Source organism: Chlamydotis macqueenii, chromosome 12 (genome assembly GCF_036417535.1).
Source record: "Chlamydotis macqueenii isolate bChlMac1 chromosome 12, bChlMac1.mat, whole genome shotgun sequence".
NCBI classification, from domain to species: Eukaryota; Metazoa; Chordata; class Aves; order Otidiformes; family Otididae; genus Chlamydotis; species Chlamydotis macqueenii.
The window spans coordinates 15,586,625-15,607,721 of record NC_141567.1 but is presented as its reverse complement, the minus strand read 5'-3'; the positions used below and the strand labels follow the sequence as shown (position 1 = coordinate 15,607,721).

At 52.5% G+C, this 21,097-nt stretch overlaps 1 protein-coding gene across 2 annotated transcripts; it reads left to right on the top strand.

The window, feature by feature from the left end:
* Positions 1–7,112: 7,112 nt before the first annotated feature.
* On the top strand, positions 7,113–19,121 carry HEXA (hexosaminidase subunit alpha). 2 transcript variants are annotated; one of them, XM_086757395.1, is made up of 14 exons: positions 7,113–7,356; positions 10,697–10,795; positions 11,171–11,236; positions 11,398–11,444; positions 11,771–11,881; positions 12,658–12,759; positions 12,858–12,990; positions 14,895–15,075; positions 15,386–15,472; positions 15,786–15,858; positions 16,326–16,506; positions 16,837–16,927; positions 17,341–17,445; positions 17,920–19,121. In XM_086757395.1, the coding sequence occupies exons 1-14, from the start codon at positions 7,113–7,115 to the stop codon at positions 17,981–17,983; spliced, it is 1,584 nt and encodes a 527-aa protein (XP_086613521.1). In that variant the 3' UTR covers positions 17,984–19,121. The 2 variants fall into 2 exon arrangements, with proteins under 2 accessions (XP_086613521.1, XP_086613522.1); XM_086757396.1 differs by lacking the exon at positions 7,113–7,356 and adding an exon at positions 8,485–8,987.
* The last annotated feature ends 1,976 nt before the right edge of the window (positions 19,122–21,097 follow it).

Genomic DNA, 21,097 nt, shown 5'->3' with positions numbered 1-21,097 from the left:
CACTGGGTACCAATCTGCATCTTCAGACACACAAGCAGCTCCAAAAATCCGCTCTGGCTGTTTTGTAGCATTACAGCCACTTCCAGTGGGCTCGCTACAGTCACGACTGCACGCTGTCCTCCCCAAACAGTTGTGCAACGCCATCCTTGTTGCGCAGCTGGGGACAGCCCGCAGTCCCCAAGCTCTGCTCTGCACAGGAGTGGTGCAGGGGGGTGTGGGCCAGGCACGCATGTTGCCCCACGCCAGGATATCTAGTAAATAAAGCCAGTTCCCTAATTACCCTGCTTACTTGGAATGGCAAAGGCCCAGGCATTAATCATCCTGCCCTACATAAATATAAATAGCCCCGGCTTTGTTCAGCTCCGGACTTACCAGCTGGACGCTTGTTTGCCAGGCTGATCCCACCTCCCATGTCAAGCCTCGGGGGCTCATTTGGTCACCCTACATCCTTGTCCTACGCTTTGTCCCTGAGAGGGACTGTGTGTCACCCCTTGGGTCTTTGTGCTAGCACTGTCCTGCCCAGCTGGTGACATGCCCAGCTCCTCGCCAACACGTCGGCAGGTGTGGGGCAGCAGATTTGCCCACCGCACCCCGAGGAGCCATGACAGGCGTTGACCGGGCGGCGAGGTTTTGCTTTATCCGAGCTTTGCACCTTTCCAGAGCCTGCGCTTGGACGCCAAACCGGGTCCAACCCTTCGCCGGCGATGACCTTCCCCTCCGGGACGGGGTTATCGGTGTTTCTGGCGACCAGATTCTCCCCTCCGGCTGCCCGGGAGCGCCCCGCCGGCCCCGGGCTGACCGCGCCGGGGCAGGGACCAGCCACCTCCTGCCATCCCCGCCGCGGGCGTCCCAGCGCCTCCCCGCTGCCCTCTCCTGGCCCCTGCCGAGGCTGCACGGCTCCCGAGCCCGGAGCCTCGGCGCAAAACCCTGAGATGAGCTGGTAGACAGCAAACTACAGCCATCGCCTCGCACAGCCCTTCAGAACTCGAGGGGGAGAGCCATCCTTCAGCAACACAGAGCACAGCCGTTCAGAAACACATTTAAACCTCCTTGGGCACCGCACTGTTTCCCTTTCTCGTATAATCCCAGTAATAAACATCAATGGGATCTTCCCCCATGCCATCCCGCAGACATGGGAATGCACTCCTCCTCCTGCGGTCCCAGTCTTACCTTTTCCCACAGCAAGACAGGGATCAGCACTTTGCTGCTGGTTACTCCTCAGTTAAAACACTAATACTTCTCAAAAATTATCTTTGGTATTAAATTTTAACCATGCTTTTTGCAAAAGGTCTTCCTTTCATTACAAAATTTCTGATCCAACTGTCACGCATGGAGCCCTGGGTACTCACTGGACCCTTGCAGATGGTTAGCAAAAGGTACCTGAGAAAAGCAAGGCTGCTGCCTTCAGCTCATCCCGAAGGGATCTGCACTGCCTTTGGGAATTTTAGGACTCCAGCTGCCGAGGAAAGTTGAGAACTGCTCTTCTACCCATTCTGAAAAATGATTTAGATCTCCGTAGGCACCTGGCACTTTTTCATTTTATTCTTGCAAGAGCTTAATTACCCAAGTGATTCTAGTAACTTAATGCTGAAGCTGACAAGAATAAAATATTGCATTGCAATCACCTTGCTCCATGAAGTTAAGCACCCGCTTACAGGATTTACGGGAGCAAGGCTTCTTTGCAGGAGGAGTTCGTCACCACGCACCCACGGGCTCTGATTGATTCTAGCTCAGCCCCACAGCTGTGACTGAGAGCAGCCAGGGATGGCAGCCACAAATACTCAGCCTCCGCAGTAACTTGCAGCATCTCCCCGTGACAAGCCCCGCTTCACTATACCAAAACACCACAAAAAGCACTGGTGCCCCACACCACAGCTGTCCCCAGGCTCCTGCCCTGGGAGGTTCACCCACAGATTCGAGGTGAACCTCCCATCTCACTTGGTCTCCCTCCTGCTCTACTGCTTCTTGAGCCAGATGGGATCCCAAGAAAAAGCCCTTCTTGTATGTCACGCAGGGCACATGGAGATCCTGCACTGAGAGATTTCTTGATGCATTTGGTTTGATTTTGGCTGCCTGCACACCCATTAACAACCTTGACCGCAAGCATGGGCCGAGATGCCCATCAGATCACCACCATTTGTTCAGTCAGCCCAAAGCTGTGCAAGCTGGAGATAATCCAGAAGAAAAAAGGCTTTGCAAATAGTACCAACAGCGCAAATAGCACCAGGCTGAGCTCAAGTCAGGAACCCAAATCCTTCAGACTGATTAACACATCTCACCTCAAGCTTTTTGCCTTAAACTCCACTTTTAAGTTGATAATTGCTGAAATATTCCTCCTCGCTGAGACCCACTCCTGCCTGCTAGCTCCAGAATCTCCAAGGCCTTGCTCCCCTTACATGTGCTCTCCCATCTGAAGAGGTCCCTTCTGCTCAACTCCATCTGTGCTGAGAAATTCATATACCACATGCATCTGCTAAGCCGTTCACTGGCAGCGTCTAGTGTGACATGCGGTGGTCAAGGTAGAAATGTAGAGATATAAAAACGAGTCATCCTGTGCTTTGAAAAGCGCCAGGATGTGTGCTTGTGGCTCTGAAAGCAGCCTGCTGTACACCAGCCTGCTTCAGCCCCCGAAAACATGAATGTTCCTCATGAGCTGAGCTGTTAGTGAAGGACCTGGCTCGTGAAAATACCCTGGATGTGGATTTAGGGTAATCTCTTGCTTAGGATCTTCTTTGTGCACGTGCTAAAGCTCCACCAATCGTCTCTCCTGGCTCTTGCTGAGTGTTTAAATGAAAGCACCTCTCTGCTCAATAAAAAGGGTGCTGGTGCCTCGGCCTCTCTAGCTCACAGCGTTGGGGCTCAGAGGGACACTGCTTCCCTGCGTCACCCTCTTGGGGACGGGTATCTCTGGCAGAGGAGAGGCTGGGAGACTCATCCATTTTCCTACGATGCTCAGTTTGATTTTGGTAGAAAGCCCCAGCTCAGGTCACAGCACTGCGAGGCTGGTGGCCTGCCGCTGCTGCTTGGTGTGCCCATGTCTGCAGCAAACATCACGGGAGTTACACCAAGAAAAGCAATGCCACCCCAAAGGAGGAAATGTGTCCTTGTCATCCCTCCTCCAGTGGAGCATACACTCCATCCCCACGGAGCAGTCACGAGCTGGAACAGCAGATACAGCAGCACCAACTTGTGCAGATGGCTTGCTCCCTTCCAGCGCCTGCTTGACACGATGCTGAACAATATTTTCCCCGAGATATGGAACAGGAGGGTCCACACCTGCAAAGACCCAGCACGTGCTGACCCTTACTCCCCCTGGACCACCACCACAAGTCAATTCAACAAATGCATGGCTGCAACCCTCATGGTTGTAATCAGAATATCATTATTATTTTACCAAGGATGAAAGGGGAGGTAAATAAGCAAATGGAGAGAGTAAGTTTGCCCAGAAAGCTTCTGAGATGCCAAAATTGAATTCAGAGGTCTCCAGGCAGTTGCAGGGGTTTCCAGATGATCTGTGTATTCCAAAGCCTTCTTCCAGCCACACCACCAGCAGGTCCCTTGACCTGGGAGCTGAATTCATTCAGAAGCAAGTGTGCTTAGACAGCGTTTGGCTCAAAGAGCAAACAGAAAACTCATGCTCTCTGAAGGTTTCCATGAATGACTTCCTCCATTCCTCTTTCACAGGCTCATACACTTCTTAGCAGCAGTGGAATCTGTATGCAAAACGCCCTCCCAATTAAATGCAGAAGCAGCCAACATTACAGGGAATTAGGCAGCATAATAAATGGATTTATACCTTAAAAAGAAGGCTGTAGAACAAGGAGCTGCACCGACAGCCCAAAGGCCACCTTCATGCCCTGAAGGTGAACAAACCAGAAAGACCCAAGTGTGACACCAGCCATATTTTATAACAATTTATGTCAGAATAATGAATTTGGATTTCTACCAAACTCATTATTGGTAGTAGGCAGGTAATCCAGCAGAGCCCTGGTGCAGCACAGTTTTCTGCAGAGTCCCCCAGCAATTTGGCTTCCAGCTCTTACAGTGGAAGAGACAACAGGGGGGTTTGCAGGCACGTCTGCAGTGGGCATCACCCGGCTGGCACACTGCAACATTCTCAGCCCCCAGCTTAGCCCCGTGCACCAACATTGAAGCGCCTCCAAGCCAGTACCTCCCTGCTGCAGGGCTGGTGATCAGAGCTGCAGTGGGGAGGACAGGTAAGCTCTGAACCTGGTATCTCCCCACTTACTCCTTGCTTGTTCCTTCCTGAACTAGCCCTGAAAAGGCCAGCCCTGCAAGACAGATATATCACCCTGGAGATACGCTTCGAGACCACGAGCTGGTCTACTCAAGGGCATCAGCAGCTTCTGGCTACTGCAGCTCCACACCTGATGCAGAACAGCATGTAAGCCACTTTCTTTCAGCCAAGCTCCAAAGTTGAGCACATGCTTAAGCAGTTTTCTTAGGTAAAGATGCATTCCTGAATCAGACTCAGTCTAGATTACTGCTGGCCAGCTACAGATGAACTTCTCTGAGTCATCCTCCAGAGACATCAGGTCCCTTAAAATAGCAACAACAACAGAATCCATAGAAAGGCTTGAATATTTCAACTGAAAGCTATGAACACAGCACTTTACGTAAGCACAGTGAACATGCCACCCTCCCCAGACTGAAATAAGGATTCACTGCAGGCCAGGGCACTTTTGCATTTCAGTCTCACACGCTGGGAAGTGCAGCCCTGCCGATGCTGCTGACGTTGCCTGATGCGACACAGCAACAAACTGTCTCAGGCTTTTTTTCTCCCTTTACAATTTTAATACAGTGAAGCTACTTGAGGAAAATTACAGAGATACTGGAGTCAATCAATGTTGTCTGAAAAGCAGAGGCAACAGCTGATACTTAGGAGGTTTGCACAGGGAAAGGCAACAAACCCTGCTCAGGACTGTGGAGGCTTCTTGTAGATCAGCAGCAGCCTTGAGACAAGCAAAGGAAAAGTGGAGCACAAGGAAAGACAGGAACCATTTTACCAGAGATCCAATGCAGGCTGGAACATAGGTGTTCTCCATGTCTCTTCTTGCCATGTGATGTGGATGGAGATAAAGAAGGGCAAACATCCTGGAGCAATGGAAGAATTATGACAAAGCAGCCTAGCATATGCTGTTTTGCTGAATTGGAGTCCTGCCACTTTTCTGTAGAGTAAAACAAAGGACAGATGAGGATTGCTAGGAGCCTGAGAGCACTAATAGGCTTGAATTGCCCCAATCAGCCTCAGCTGGGACCTTTATCCATGACCCATTGCTCCAGGAGGTCTATTTAAGCTGAGGTCTGGACAAGCACTTTTTTTTTTTCCTGAGTTCTCCTGTAGATATATTTGCTTCTAGGCTTTCCCAGATTGATCTTGGACTTATCTTAGTGCTTTATTTTTATCTGGTGGCACCTGGACTGTTGATAGGCCCCATTGCTGTCACCACCATGTTCTGCTTGCCTGGCTGTGGAGCTGTACCCATCTGGTAAGGTTGTTGCCTGGCCCATGCGGTGCTCATTTTCTCTTAGGTGGATGGGTGCTCTTTGCTGTTCCGCAGGGCTGTGGAAGAAGGTTGCAGCACTGTGTAGGTGTTCGTCCCATGGCAATACTAGCTGGCTTTCTCTGGCCCTATTCCTGATGGAGCCCAGCTCCCACATCTATGTGTGAACCTTAGCCTCCTCCTTGCCTTCCCCCATGTGAGATCCCCTATCCATTTTCACTAATTCCATAAAATTCCCACAATTGCATTTAGACCCAAACCTAATTGTGATCCCCTCCTGTTGCCCAGCATCCTTGTGACTTCTCTACCTCCATAACATCCCTAAAACCTTCACTGGTACCTCATGGGTTCCTTGCTCCTGGTGAGCGTCTTTTTCCATCCCTCTGAAACCTTCCTTCCAGCTCCAGTGAAAATCCCCCAGGTCCTCCCAGCTCTTCTCCTTTCACTGTCAGTCCCTAGCTTTGTGCTGGTGCTCTTGTAACCTTTGACAGCAAGTTCCTTGAGGGTTTTTCTGCAAAATGCTTTTTTTTTTTCCCCTGTTGCCTCTGGCTCTCCTTGTGCTGCTCACGTGAGGGATAATCCCTTAAATCCTCATGGTTGTGTCCTGCTCATGCAAAGTGGTTTTTCATCTTGTGTTAGCGTGGTGGGGTCATCTCCCTTGTTGTGCTTTCTCCTGTGGCATTCATTTAATTTCCTGCTTGCTCTCCGTGCCTCTCAACGCTCCTGATAGCTTGTCATTTTCTGGTGGCTTCAGTGCTTGCTCAGGAGGGCTGGGATAACATTTTGTTAATAATTTGACGGAGTTGATTCCTTTGTAGGATCTGGTAGGGTTGTGCTGGCAATTAGATGGGTAAGATTTGGGCTTTAGTGTCCTTATTTGACTTGGGGATTGCGGAGCTGGGTGGGAGGAGGCAAAATTAAGAGTTCATCTAAGGCTGAGGGTTTCCTTACAAACGCCAAACCCTGCGTGGAGAGCATCTCTGCAACGCTTCAGCGTGAGGCTCTACCATGAGATAAAGCCCTTTTTTGTACAACCCAACCAGTCTTTCACCTGCCACCTGTGTAATATCCCTGGAAACCTGTGCAAAGGCTCATTTACACCCCATGTTATTCATTAAAATGCACGGAAACAATAAAAGATGCCAAAACCCAAGGTGGATGCAAAGCATGTGCATGTTCGGTCACAGTACTGGCAAGTGGTGCAGGTGAAATAGGTGTGTTAAATCATCCATCTTTACCTCAAACCCAAAATCAGGCTGCTGAGAGTCCCTAAGAACATCCCTTGGGGGCACAGAGCGAGGCGGAGGGGCTGGGGAAGACGTGACCCTCCTTGAGGGTTTTGTGGCTTTATTTAAAAGCGAAGAGGCGCTTCCTTGGGTCAAGGAATCCCCGCCGTCTCCGCGGTGAGGGCGGAACGGCCGCCGCCGCCGGAGGGGGCTTCGCCGGCGCTGGTGGCCCGAGATCGGCGGGGTAGGCGGGCCCGGCCGCCCGGCTCCGGCCCGGCCCCGCGGGGCCGAGCTGCCATTTCGCGGCCGTCCCTCCCGCGGCGGGCGGCACCGCCCCCTCCCTCCGGCTGCGGGGCGCGACATGGCGGCGCGGCGGGCGCTGCTGCTGCTGCCGCTGGTAGCGGCGGTGCTGGAGCCGGCGGCTGCCGTGTGGCCGCAGCCACAGGCCGAGCGCTCCCCGCCGGGCGGCGGCCGCTGCCTGCTGCCTCCCCGCCGGTTCCGCTTCGCCTACGCCGCCGGCTCCGCCGTGGGGCCGGGCTGCGCCGTGCTGGAGGCGGCCTTCCAGCGGTACTGGGCGCTGCTCTTCGCCGCCGCCCGCCCGACCGGTGAGGCGGGGCGGGGGCTGCCGGCGGGGCGGGGGTGCTCCGTGGCCTCCCCGCGCGGGGACGAGGGGCCGCCGGAAGGGCGGCTGGGCCCTTCACGTGTGGCCTTGGTCTTTAAAAAATACCCCGCAAAACCAAACCCTCGTTTATTTTAGGGGTCCAGACACGGGTTTTGTGGGGGGTCTGCGTTTAACCCCCGTATTTCCTCAGTTGGGCAGGGGCGGGTGGCGCGGGGAGATGGTGGCTGTGGTCCGGTGGCGCGGGGTTTTGAACTGAGTCGCATAGCAAAGGGCAGCCCTGCTCGTATGTGGAGGGCAATGCCTGCGGCACACACGCTTTAGAATAAAATCTAATCCTGCTTGGCACAGCGAGCACCAGTTGTCTTGCATTTCTTTCAAGGTTAGGTTCTTGCTATCAAGAGTTTGCTCCTTCTGTCTCTCTCTTTTTTTTTTTTTTAATATCTCCTCCAGATCGTGTTTCAGCTCCCCAGCACTTGTTTTGCCTCCTTTTCTTGTGACTGCAAGGAGAGCTGCTGATGGTGTTGCAATTGTTCCAGCTTCAGTGCTTTTTCGCAAGTCTTGGCTCTTCCCGTTTCTAGCAGCTCTTGGTATCCAATGTGGCTCTTTCTGGATTTTTTTTTTTTTTTTTTTTTTGTAAGACGAGCTGCTAGGCATCCCTGGGCAGCGTGGCTTTTCTGGCAAAGAGAGGTAGTAGCTCTTGGATTCACCCTGAAGTTGTAGTGTAAGATGAGGGAAGCCAAAGGCTTTGAGAGCCTTGATTTAGGATAGGTCGTAACAGTTTCTTGCACCTGGATTTCTGCGTGATAACACGTGCTGTATGTTTGGGATGAAAGGCAGGAAAGGGTAATGGCATTGGAAGGCACTCTTCTTTATCTTGAGCACAATGTGCTTTGAAAAAGGCAAGTTTGAAACACTGAGAAGAACCATTTGGCTTATTATATTTCTTTAATTCTTGTAAGTAGTAATAGTAATAAATGTTTATTTGGGAGCTGAGAAGACTCCTCTTGTTTCTTTTTTTGCTGCTAGGAACTAAAGTTAAACAGCTGGTATTCAAGTTTTCCTGTTCCTCTCAGGGAAAACATCACCATCAAATCACTTGGAGTAACTTCTTGCAATCACAAGATTGGGGTCTGTGTGCGTACTCATTGCTTTCCATACGCCCTGCTTTATGACGCTCAAACTACATGCTTAATCATGCTTAATTTAGGGCTTTTTTCCCTCTTTGCCTTCCTTTTTCTTTTTTTTCCACATGGGTGGTTAGTAATTGCAGGCAATGGAAACCTTGTATGGAAGAAAATAGTTTCTATTAATACAGATAATGAGACAGAAACTGTCTTCTGTCTGTTGTAGAAAGCTGCTATGTTAATTTAACAAGCAAGCAAGATTATGTACAAACTCTGCATTCATCATGCTGGACTTCAAGCATGAAAATGGAGACCAATTTAAATTCGGAGGGACATATGGGGGTCTTTGGTCAAGTCCTGGCTCGACACCGAGCCAAGTCTGAAGTCGGAGACAGCTTTGCAGTTGGGTCAAGCTTCTGCATCCAGCTGAAATCGTGGTGTTCCCACATAGAGAACTGAGCCCTTACTGCAGTATTTGACCACAATCAAGGTGAAATTTTTTTTTTTTTTCCTTATCTCTAGTTGTGATTTCCCTTGCTGCTCTTCCCTTGTTTGTTGTCATTAAGCTGGGCAGCTACAAAACGAGTCTGGGAGAGACCTGGGACCCTGTGTGGAGCTCAAGCCAGGGCCTCCCATACCTGATGTTTTATTGCTGCGATCATTGCGTTTCTGTCCTTGTCTTTCAGTCCATGACTGTAATTAACTAAACTTGTACCTTCACAGTGCTCTGTTGAACCATGAACTTCAGCCTTTGTGGTTGATGGGTCACCAATCCCTGCTGCACCCAACTGCGTTGCTTTCTAGGTGTGATAGTGGGTTTGGCAGTGTCTGCCTGGGTGGGTTTAAACATGGTGCGTCACGGTGGGACCAATTCTGTTGAGGCTTTTCAACAGAATGAGTGTTTTCAGCGTACCCCATCTTGAGAGTGGCCGTCCCTGGGGAGCTGCCATCTTGCTGAGCAGAGGGAGCAGGGCTTGCTGTGCCTTTGTGCCAAGCTCGCACATCTGTGAGGTTGCCTTGGCTACCGGCTTGTCTGTAACTGAGAGGAAAGCTCAAAACTGAGGACTGTCTTTGAGCAGTTTCCCTTCTCTCCATGGAGATTTTGCCATTCCTTTGCGGAGAAATTTGGAATTTTTGGCTCCTGCAAGCTTTGGAGCACAGGCTGTCTGCATTTCACCTGAATGCTGGTGGTGCTGTGGTCTCTCTGAAGTCTGCTTGGTGCCCAGCTTGTGCCCAGCCTTACTCAAAGCCAAGCTTTTATTTTTTCAGTGACCACATTCAGCTGCTCTTGGGAATCCTGTGGGGGTGTAGGCACTGACCTTGGCTGTGATTAGCAGGGTCCCACCCAACTAACCCACGCTCCTCCTGGCCAGAGACTGCTGTGAGTGAACTCGTGTCTCAGCAAAGGCTGAACACCTCCCTTTGGAGCTGGAGGAGGGACTCCAGTGAGGACTCGGGGCTATGCATCCTTGGAAGTGCTTCTTGCAGATACAGAAGTGTGGCCAGATCTCCTGCTTGGGGTCTGAATGTGCCTGGGTTTATTTTTCCAGCTTCTGCACCTGAGACCTGCTCTGCAGAAGGTGAAGTCGGTTGGGAATCCTGGGCTGCGTGAGACCTTTCAGTGGCCTCTAACTCAGTCCAACTATGCAATATGCTTGGATTCATTCTCCACCCTTTTTAACATGGTTTCTTTGCCCTTGCTGAGAAGTGTGGGTAGGGTACCAGAGCTCTTTTGGTTCATGATTTTTTTCCAGCGTTGGGAAAGTGTGGAAACATGAAGCTCTTCATTTCACCTGGAGAAGACTTGAGCAGTTGTGGCTGTTGCTTAGAGCAGGGGTTGGTGTCCAGGAAGCCTTGAGGGCTGCTGCTAGACCTTACTCTGATATCTCTCCTCTTTTGTGTGCTCTTTAAGCTTTCACTGCGCAGTCTTCTGCGGGGGCTTCCTCACCAGCAGACTTTATCTGAGCTGAAGGTCAGGATCAGCTCGTGTGCCTGGTTGCCTGTGTTGAAAGAAGCCACTGCTGAACACCCGTATGCCTGCTCTGGGGTGAAGGGGGCGGGGGTGCTTCTGCCACATGTGTTAGAAATCTGTATACTCCTGCACCTCCATCACTAGCTGGGCTGGGAGCACAGCAGTGGACTGAAAGTAGGGAAGAGAGCCAGGATGGGGTTGATGTCCATGTTCTGTGTCCTTTGCAGAGAACGAGCAACCTTGGGGAATGCCCTGCACTCAGCTCCTCATCTTTGTTGCCACGCCGGGCTGTGATGGGTTTCCCAGCCTGGACTCCAAGGAGAGCTGTGAGTATCAGAGTTGGGAGCAGGAGTGAGTGACTGGAGTGGGAGTGCCGCTGTTTCCGTGCCTGTCAGTCGGAAATAGCACTGTGCAGCACCTACCCCCAATTTTAGGGAGGCAGCATCCTCACTGTATTATTGGGAAACTGGAGTAGGAAGGGAGTAACTTACCTGAGGATGCAGATAAAGGAACGGGAGAGGTTTAAAACAGAAAAACAAACTGAAAAGTCAGTTCTCTGGGATCCCAGGGTGCAGTCCTGTATCAAAACCTCTGCCTGGTGCTGCTGCAACCCCGTAGCTGGAGCTGTCATGGCCTGTAGCAGTGTGTGATGGAGTGTGGGATCTAATGCCAGCGCTGGCCTCTCTGATGCTGTGTTTCAGATAAGCTGTCCGTCTCGGAAGGCTCCTTACTGCTTTTTGCAGATGCCGTCTGGGGAGCTCTCAGAGGTGAGGTGTGCTTTCTCTGGAGCATTCCCGCTCTCCCTGCCTCAGGCCTACAGGGATGTCTCGCTGTGCCTCTCTCTTCCCATAGACTTATTTGTTAATTGGCCTCTGTTCCTTTGGGGGAATCTGTGCTGAGAAAGGGACTGTGTGTGGTTTTCCTGCAGGCCTGGAAACGTTCAGCCAGCTCGTTGGGAGAGACGAAAATGGCACGGTGAGTCCTGGCCTCATCTCCTGGGGGCAGTCAGCTCTCCCTAACGGGGACAGGCTGAGGTTTGCCGGGATCCTTGGGATGAGGGGGGTACCAGCAGTGTAGCACAGCCTCACCAAGGGCTAAGTAGGGATTCATGAATCCAGCCAGATCCCTGCCTTCTGAGCGGGTAAAGCATTGCAGCTTTTTCTGGCTAGCTTGCACTCTGGGCAGTGAGAGTACCCCTCCTTGTCCCCCCACTCCTGGGGACAAAGGTGACCCTGATTGTCTCCTGCTAATGGCTGTGATGCCTGAAGCCCTGCTCACTTCCTCACGTTCTCTGTGTGCAGTACTACGTCAACAAGACAGAAATCGTGGACTTTCCCCGCTTCCCTCACCGGGGACTGTTGCTGGATACCTCTCGTCACTACCTGCCTTTGAGAGCCATCCTGGAAACTCTGGTAGGGTGCCTATGCTGGGAGACGAGGTGGTTTAGTTGGGTGTCCCTTCCTCTGCCACAACTGAGGGCTCCTTGAGTGGCCTGGAGAGCTTTTTGGGTTTTTTTTGTGTTGCTCCTTTCCAAAGATCGTAGGAGCTAGTCTAATGCACAGGCCACTGCTTCTGCATCCCATCGAGGATGAGCTTGTCAAACCTAGGTTCTTTGAACAAAACCAGCTTGCTTGTCCCTAGATGAAGCAGCAGGCTGGGGTATGATGGCAAAACAAATTCAGTTCTTAATATACAGATGTGCACTTAATGTACAGATGTAACTCACAGCTGTCTGGTTTGGGTGGTTTCTCAGCTCCCTTTGTACATAGGGTAAGGAAGAAGACCCTGAGTTATCTTGGATTCTTGCAGTCTAGATTACTTTCTGAGGCTGGGTTGTTTCTGAGGCAAGGGAAAACACTGACTGCTTCTCACACAGGTTAGACAAAGATGAGTGGTGGTTTTGTGTTCATCTCAAACAGGATTAAACTTCCAGGTCTCTGCTATTGTCTAAGCTGTAGTGAGAACAGGGATTTTATTGTGAACAGAAGTACTACTGGCCCTCTGCAGCTCTTTGTGGTGCTGGCCTGTTTGAAGAGAGGTGTCTGAATCCCTCTTGGATCCTGGGGAGCATTTAGGGACTCTGCTTTGTCCTTTTGGAGGACAAGGACCTTGTCCCATTTCTGTGAGAAGCTGGACAACCTTTCAGAAGGATCAGGGCATGTTCATCTTTGTTCCTGTTCCTTCCCAGGACGTCATGGCTTACAACAAGTTCAATGTGTTTCACTGGCACATTGTGGATGACCCGTCTTTCCCCTATGAGAGCTTGACCTTCCCAGAGCTCAGCAAGCAGGTAACCCACCCCGATTACTGTGTAGCGCCCAGTCCAGGGTGTGCAGGTCCATCCCTCGGTACGTGAGCAAGGCACTGAGATTCCCCTTGTTCCCCCAGGGAGCCTTCAATGCCATGACCCACGTGTACACAGCCAGTGACGTGCAGATGGTGATCGAGTACGCCCGGCTGCGTGGCATCAGAGTCATCGCAGAGTTCGACACTCCTGGGCACACCCTCTCCTGGGGTCCAGGTGAGGAGCAGACCCTGCCTGCCTGCTGTGCTGTGAGGAGAGTTGTAGTTGTACCGGGAGAAGGAAGGGGATCTGCAACCTGGATCCTGAATGCTGGGTGTGGGCAGCTGTGTACCACAGGCTGGCTTTGAGGAGGAGCAAACCATCATCTGGGGGAAGTAGGACCCAATGATCCAAGTTCTGGAACAAAATCCAAAGGGAAAACATTTCCATCTCTTCTTGGGTCCAAGATGGAAGATTTTTTTTCTGCTCTGCTGAAACCAACATTGTGGGTGTTGCAAGCATCTTGGGTTTAACTAGGGGTACAGCTGCCCAAGCTTCCTCACTCTGCTCAGCTGTGCCCCAGTCCTGGCACACTGCTTTCTGCTCCAAAGACTGCAAGGTGCCTCCTCTTCCATGTCTGGAAGTGAGAGAAGCTCCAGGAAAACGTTACCTTGTCTTTCTCTCACCTTCCCCTGCCTCCGAATACCATGTCCTGCACTAGAGTGCACTCTGTGCAGGTGGTTGAAGCCAAAGCTGTGGCTGCTCTCACTTCCCCATCTGCACTGGGTACGCAGAGGTGGAGGTGGGAGAGAGGGTGCTGGGGACTGCACCAGCATTATCTTTCCCCAGCGGCTCTGTGTGTGGTTTCCTGTAGGAACCTCCTGAAAAAGCAGTGGGGCCCGTGATGACAGATACCAAGGGGAAACCTAGGAAGGGTAGAAACTGTAACATCCTATAAGGAGAGGTGGGCCCGTGCCAACCTCATGAAGTTCAACCAGGCCAAGTGCCAGGTCCTGCACCTGGGTTGTGGCAATCCCAGGCACAAATCCAGGCTGGGCAGAGAATGGATCGAGAGCAGCCCTGAGGAGAAGGACTTGGGAGTGCTGGTGGACGAGAAGCTCAACATGAGCTGGTAATGTGCCCTTGCGGCCCAGAAGGCCAACCGCATCCTGGGCTGCATCAAAAGGAGCATGGCCAGCAGGTCGAGGGAGGTGATTCTCCCCCTCTACTCTGCCCTGGTGAGACCCCACCTGGAGTACTGTGTCCAGTTCTGGAGCCCCCAACATAAGAAGGACATGGACCAGTTGGAGAAGGTCCAGAGGAGGCTACGAAGATGATCAGAGGGCTGGAGCACCTCTCTTATGAGGACAGGCTGAGAGAGTTGGGGCTGTTCAGCCTGGAGAAGAGGAGGCTCTGGGGAGACCTTATAGCAGCCTTCCAGTACCTCAAGGGGGCCTACAAGAAAGATGGGGAGAGGCTGTTCAGTAGGGCCTGTTGTGATAGGACAAGGGGTAATGGTTTTAAAATAGAGGGAGGTAGATTCAGATTGGATATTAGGAAAAAATTTTTTACAATGTGAGTTGTAGAGCACTGGAACAGGTTGCCCAGAGAGGTGGTGGATGCCCCATCCCTGGAAATGTTCAAGGCCAGGTTGGATGAGGCTCTGAGCAACCTGATCTAGTTGGGGATGTCCCTGCTCCTTGCAGGGGGGTTTGACTAGATGACCTTTGAAGGTCCCTTCCAACCCTAACCATTCTATGATTCTGTGATTTCTATGATTCTGTGATTTGGGGGGTGTGTGTCCCATCCTCACAGTAGCTGTTGCAGAGGGGAAGTGGGAGGTGTCCAGCCTAAAACGCTCGAGCGCTGCTGATCTCACCTGGGAGTGTGCGTTTGAGGCAGCAGTGGATGTGTGTAGGGGGAGCACAAGATGAGTGCAGAACACAGATCCCTCCCCATCAGGTCAGGCTTCCTGAGCCAGAGGTCATTTTTCTGCTGCTGTGTTTATGCCTTGTGCACCATGCAGGTTTTCTGTCCTGTGGCAGGCTCTGGGCTGTGCTGAGGAGGGTCCTGGGAGTTATACAGGGTGATAGGGCCATGCTTATCCCATGCCTCACTGTCCTGTGTTTGTTATGACCCAGGTGCTCCAGGCCTCCTGACTCCCTGCTATTTGGGCAAGGTCCCTTCTGGGACCTACGGGCCCATCAACCCCATCCTTAACAGCACCTACCAGTTTGTGACCAGTTTGTTTCAAGAGGTCAGCACTGTGTTCCCAGACTTGTTTCTTCACCTTGGTGGCGATGAGGTGGACTTTACGTGCTGGTGAGTCTGAGATCAGTCTGGATGGGGACTGGGGGGAAGTATCTAGGACTTGAGTCCCAGCCCATTGCTTTCTGGTCATGATCATCTGCACGTCTTTGGTGTCCTGTTCCCTTAGGCTCTGTATGTTGGTGCCTGGGGTTTCTGTGCGCATGGTGATGCTGGTTGTGGGAAGCTGCTGGTGCCGGTGTGGCCACAGCTCTTGGAATGCCTGGGCTGGCCTTGGACTGATGCGGGAAGGACTTGGCCATGTCTTGGCCTTACTCCAGAGCTTGGGTTGCAGTGCTTTTATGCTCTTCTCTTTGGTACACAGGAAATCCAATCCAAAAATTCGTGCCTTCATGAAGGAAAAGGGCTTTGGTGAAGATTACAAAAAATTAGAGTCGTTCTACATTCAGAGGTAAGGATGGCTGTGTTCTGGGCCTGCAGCTGCAGTATGTGACCAGCACAAATGTCTTCTGCTGTCTTGAGGACACCAGATCTCCTTTTCAGGAGCGTGCATGTTCCGGCACGTCTCCCTCCCTCAAAGGGGTCACATTTTATTGGGAGATTGACCTAGCCACGTTTTATTGGGAGATTAACCACAAAAAAGCCTGAGCTGAGGGACAAAGGAGCCCCATGAGGGGCTGTGCTTGCTTTCTCCTTTAAAAGTACTTTCACGTCCCGCTGCGGGTGTTGGGATGACCCAACACTCAGTACTTTTTCCACTCCAGGCTTCTGGACATCACCTCTTCCCTTGGCAAAGGTTATATTGTGTGGCAGGAGGTGTTTGACAACGGAGTGAAGGTGAGAGCTGCCTGCTTTCCTGAACACAGTTGCCTGTGCTGTGGTGAACAGTGCCAGCACCCCGGGTGGACACACTGGTGTGCACTGGGGGTGCCGTGCTGGGGCTGGCAGGGGGTCCTTACTTTGTTATGGAAGTGGGGTTGATTTTGAGGTGGTGCTGCCGGTGAGCTGCCCTCATGGTGGCTTTGTCACACGGCTGTAAACAGTCTCTCCCCTCTGGGTTCTTTATATACACCTGCAAAAGATGGATTTTAACCCTGCCCAGGATACTCTGCAAAGGGGCTTATCCCTCTGTTCCTTGTGCAAACCGGATGGGAAGTGGCTCAAAAGTCAAGCCAAAGTCTTCCTCAGTTTCCGTTTGGGGGTGGTCATAGCTGTGGGTGGGTCAGGGCACTCTGCCTGTGAGGGGAGGTGGTGCTCTTGTTGCCACACTGATCCCGTGCACAGGGTTCTTGTGTGCTCTTCAGGTGAGGCCAGACACCATCGTCCACGTGTGGAAGGAGAACTCCCCACCATACATGGAGGAGATGGCGAATGTCACCAAGGCTGGCTACCGGGCTCTGCTCTCTGCCCCCTGGTACCTCAACCGCATCTCCTATGGGCAGGACTGGATGGCAGCCTACCAGGTGGAGCCCTTGAAGTTCAAAGGTGTGTTCCTTGTGTCTCCCTTGTGTGACAGTTTACTTGTCACTCGGAGGTAGTGCCAGGGCTGGCTGTTTTGCTAATCCGTTCTTGCTGCTGACGTGAAGGTGCTTGACTGACCATGTTCTTGGTTCCTGTGCTGTGTCCTGTTCCCTGGCAGAAAAGAACTCTGCTTTCCCCCAGCCCGGGGTTTGAAGTGGGGGCTTCCAGAAGGGCAAGTTACCACCTCTGTAGCTGAGTCACTCACTGCTGTTACAGGTGCCTCTGTGGGCAGGGCGATAAGTCACCCTGTTATCTTACAACACCCCGTCACCTGAATGCTGTGTCCTCTGGCAGGCAGCCCTGAGCAGAAGGATCGGGTGATCGGCGGAGAGGCGTGCATGTGGGGTGAATATGTGGACGTCACTAACCTGACCCCCAGGCTCTGGTAAGAGAAGCCATGGGGAGTTCTGCTCGAGTCGCGTGGGGCAGGGCTCAGGCCCTTCACGCTCAAGTGCAAAACGCTGTGGGTTTGGTCTGCGCGTGGTGTTTGTCCCTGTCCTCTGGCACCACCTCTGTGCCAGTAGGAGCTTCACAGAGGCTTAAATGAGAGTTTGTAAGACTCGAACGTGCTCTTGTACAACCTGCTGCTGCAACCAGTGCGTGTTTAAGGCTGGTCTCTCCCCTGTCACCCTTGTCCACTCCTGATCTACACGTGTCTAGGAGTGGGTGTTTCGATAATACAGAAGCCTTTGTGTGCTGACGGATGTTGGTCGGGAAAGCGTTTGGGAGCTCGGGGCTTTGTGTGAGAAGCTTTCAAACTCCCCCTGACCTGACTGCCTCTGCCCTCGTTCCTTCAAGGCCAAGAGCTGGGGCCGTAGCCGAGAGACTGTGGAGTAACGCGACCGTCAGGGACCTGCAGGATGCCTACCTGCGGCTGGCCGACTTCCGCTGCAAGCTTCTCGGGTAACCATTCCTCCTCACAATTGGATGCAGGCTTGTGGGGACAGCGCAAATGAAGCGAGGGTGAAGTGAGCTTTCCCTGGTGCAAAATAACCCTTGTTCTTACGGAAAGTCCAAGCTTTTCTCCTGCCTGTGCATGGGCAGAGCTTGTTTTGTGCAGTGCTGAAAGAGAGCCCCTGCTGGCAGTGTGGGCTGGTGGCTTTGCTGAGGAGAGGGCTTCATGCTGAGAAAGGGGGACCTGTCAGCTATTGCCACCCTTCCTGCAGCACTGGCTTCCTCAGGAAACCTGCCCTTACCCTGTGCTCCCACACATGAACAAAAAACTGAGTCTATAAGCACAGGGTAGAAACTGCTCCCTCCTTGTCACACCTGAAACGGGGCACCGATTCCCAACCTGTGCTCCTGTAACCACTCAGACCTGACCATGGGCTCGGCCTCTGCCCTCTGCGTGATGCCATCTCTCTGCTCTCTTCCCAGGCGTGGTGTCCAGGCGCAGCCTCTCTACGTAGGATTCTGTGAAAATGAATTCCGCGGGTTTTGAAGGGAGAGTCCCACTGACCTCGGTCACTGTGCACGCAGGAGGAGTGACCCCTCTCTCTCAAAAGCTGCTGACTTGGCAGAGGGACCCCTTCCCGCCCCCAGCTTCTGCTCTTGCTTTGTTGCAATGAACTTTGCTTTTCCTCAGTGTGCACTCTTTACCTCTTTTTCTATTTTTATTTCTTTAAATCTATAAATAAATGACCCCAAAGAGGAAAAAATGTGCCTTTTCATGCTCAGCTAGGGCTTGGGAAACCATGCAAGGGTTTTTGTGGAAAGGAAAGGAAATGTGCAGAGCTTGCTCTGGAGATGCCAGTGGGTCATCAGGCTACGCCTCATCCAGGTGGCTCTGGAGCTTGCTGGGTGCCTGCTCAGCTGGATAAACTGTCTTTAGCCTCTGCTTCCCACCATCTGCACCTGGACAGAGCACTGCCTGTACCGGGACAGGTGACACCCCGCTTTGGTTTTGCTTCTGTGGCCTTCTAGGCACTAGTGGTCAATGTGGTGGTGTTCCCTGTCCTCGTCTCTGTCTCTTCTCTTTCTGCCCCTGCCTATGTCCAGGCAGGACGCTTGCCTGCAAGCCAGCATTTCGGCTGCCTGAAACCATCTGCTGCCACCTCCTCTGGTTTCTCCTGAGAGGAGTCATAGAATCTTGTAGGCTGGACAAGACCCTTAAGATCAAGAAGACACCCTGGAGCCTCACTGAGGAGACCTTGGAAAAACCCACTGAGGAGCGCAGGGATGTTACGGAGTCACCGCTCAGCTCTTCAGTCAGCTGTTGCCTCTGCTCAGGATTTGGCCAACTGATCCGTCCTCCTCCTGCTCTTTTGCCCTCGGGGTGGGGAGCTCAGCTCCAGGACTGCATCCAAGAGGTTTTCTTTGGATAGTATTTTCCTTGGAGAAGAATCTGGTGATGCTGCTGTCCTGCAGAGCTGGGACAGTCGTGGTTCTTGTCCTTTGATGGAGGGGGTTGCTATGCTGGAAACCATGTTCAGCTGGAAGTGGGGCATCTCTTGGGGAGAAACCCTGGCTGGTGGGACTTGGAGTGAGATCTGCTGTTACGGCTGGAAACCTTTTACTATTGAACTTTAAATTAAAAATACAGAATTACCTTTGATGTAAAAATATTCAGAAATGGTTAAGTCTTGCATTTCTTTGCCTTCCTGTGAAAGGATTTACCCAAACACTGCTCCTCCAAAGTGATACATCTTAAAGACGGGAGGAAAAGATAGTGAAGCCCAGCGGTGCTGGAGCAGGGAAGCTTAGCCAGATGTGGGGGACAGAGGGATGTGTTTTACTCCTGCTTCCTAGGGTAGGAAGGGTACCTTGCTCTGCCCTGCTTCCCCAGGGGAGGTGCTCCTCTGCTTCCTCCAAGTCTCCATGGGAAATCTGTGCCCTGTTTCTCTGCCATTTTGGTCACGAGTACTGTCCTGGTCTTGTGTTTAAGGCTGAGTGTGGAGCTGGGATTGCTGATCTGCCCGCCTGTCACTCCAAGTGTGTTTATTTCTCTCAAATTGAGTGACCTGAGAGGCCCCAATAATCAGAGCTGCTTCCTTTCACTGGGTTTTGATGTGCTGGTGTGATCCGTGTCTGTGCTCCTTCCTCCCTGCCAGACTTGGCTGGAGAGATGCTGATCTGCTGAAGCTTTGCAGAAGCTCCTCGCCCACGTGAGGACATCCCATGCTCTGATTCGAGGTCCTGCTGATGCCCCTCAGTAGCCCCCCGGCATCTTTTGTAGTTGGCTTTGGGAAGTGCTCTGTGGCACAAGCGCCTTGGGTATTTTTGGAGCAAAAGCTATACCTTCTGCTCCACACTGGTGTCCTGTGATGCTTTAGACCTGGGTGTTTACTCCATCTCTGCGTGGCCGCTTCTGCCTGGCTCTTCCCAGGGAAAGGACAGCCGAGATCGCGTGGTTTGCTGCTTGAGGGGGTGGCCTGGGATGCTCTGGGGCGGGCACAGAGGGACCCCCCAGCCCAGTGCCTCCCACTAAAGCCCGGTGTTTATGATCCACAGTAAATCTCACCCCGTGGTCCCGCTTCCCAGGGGATCTGCACCAGCTTCTCCCCAAAACCACCATCTTGGGGGCAGTTTGGCAATGTTTTTCACCCGTGCGAAGGCCGGGATCCCCGTCAGCAGGGAGCGAGCACCCCGCTTTCCCCTGCTGCGGCCTTGCTGCGCGGCCCATTCCTTCCAGAACATCTATTTTGGTCGCGTAAAACTTGCCGGGGAGCAGAGGAGAACAGGCAGCGTGTGAATCACTCGGGGCCAACGGGTTTAAAAATAAACCCAGGCGGCGGCGAAGAACAGCCGCCGAGCCCCCGGGTTTCGGCAGGATTGCGCTCCGCGCCTCTGAAACCCACTCATGGGTGCCCACCCTGGGTGCCATCCCCGTGCGGTTTTACTGGGACACGCTTGCATATATTTGCACATGCTTGCATGCACATCCTTGCAGCCATTTGCACATGCACGCTTGCAAACACGCACTCATGCATACGCATGCAAACAGATGCTTGCAAACATACACTCATGCACATGCTTGTGCACATGTGCACACTTGCACACACAATGCAAAAACACACACACGTGCTTGTGTGCCATTGCACAGGCTTGCGGCACAGACGTGTATCTGCATGTGCTTATGCACACACTTGTGTGTGCTTGCACACACGTGCACAGGCTTCCAATGATGTGCGTGCACACTGGCAGCGCACGCATACACGAGCTTGCATACACTTGAACATGCATGTGCCTGTGCTTGCTTGCACACACATGCACATGCTTAGACTTAGACAAGCTTGCATGCACATGTGCACACACGTGCACGTGTTTGTACGTGAACACCCATGCTCACATGCGCTTGCACACTTGTGGCAGTGTGCCGCGCACCCCCAGCCCAGCTGCTGCTCTGGCAGTAATTAATTAAAGACCGCGCCAGGTATTCAAGCCGTGTGGTCTAATTACAGATTTTTCAGGACGGCGGGGAGTGTGGGAGGCAGGCGCTTCCCTCCTCCCCCATCGCTTCCCAGCGAGGGCTCCGTCACTGGGGGCAGCCGGGGCGGCGCGGGGTCCTTCGGGGTGAAGAATGGAACAAAGTGCCAAAATTGTGCCTTTTGAGCCT

What these genes read in the sequence shown, in the direction of transcription:
- HEXA (XM_086757395.1), top strand. Translation starts at nt 7,113, where the DNA reads ATGGCGGCGCGGCGGGCGCTGCTGCTGCTGCCGCTGGTAGCGGCGGTG. An exon ending in CACCCTCTCCTGGGGTCCAG is followed by an intron (nt 12,991 to 14,894) that starts GTGAGGAGCAGA and finishes GTTATGACCCAG; the next exon opens with GTGCTCCAGGCCTCCTGACT. An exon ending in TTCCGCTGCAAGCTTCTCGG is followed by an intron (nt 17,446 to 17,919) that starts GTAACCATTCCT and finishes CTCTCTTCCCAG; the next exon opens with GCGTGGTGTCCAGGCGCAGC.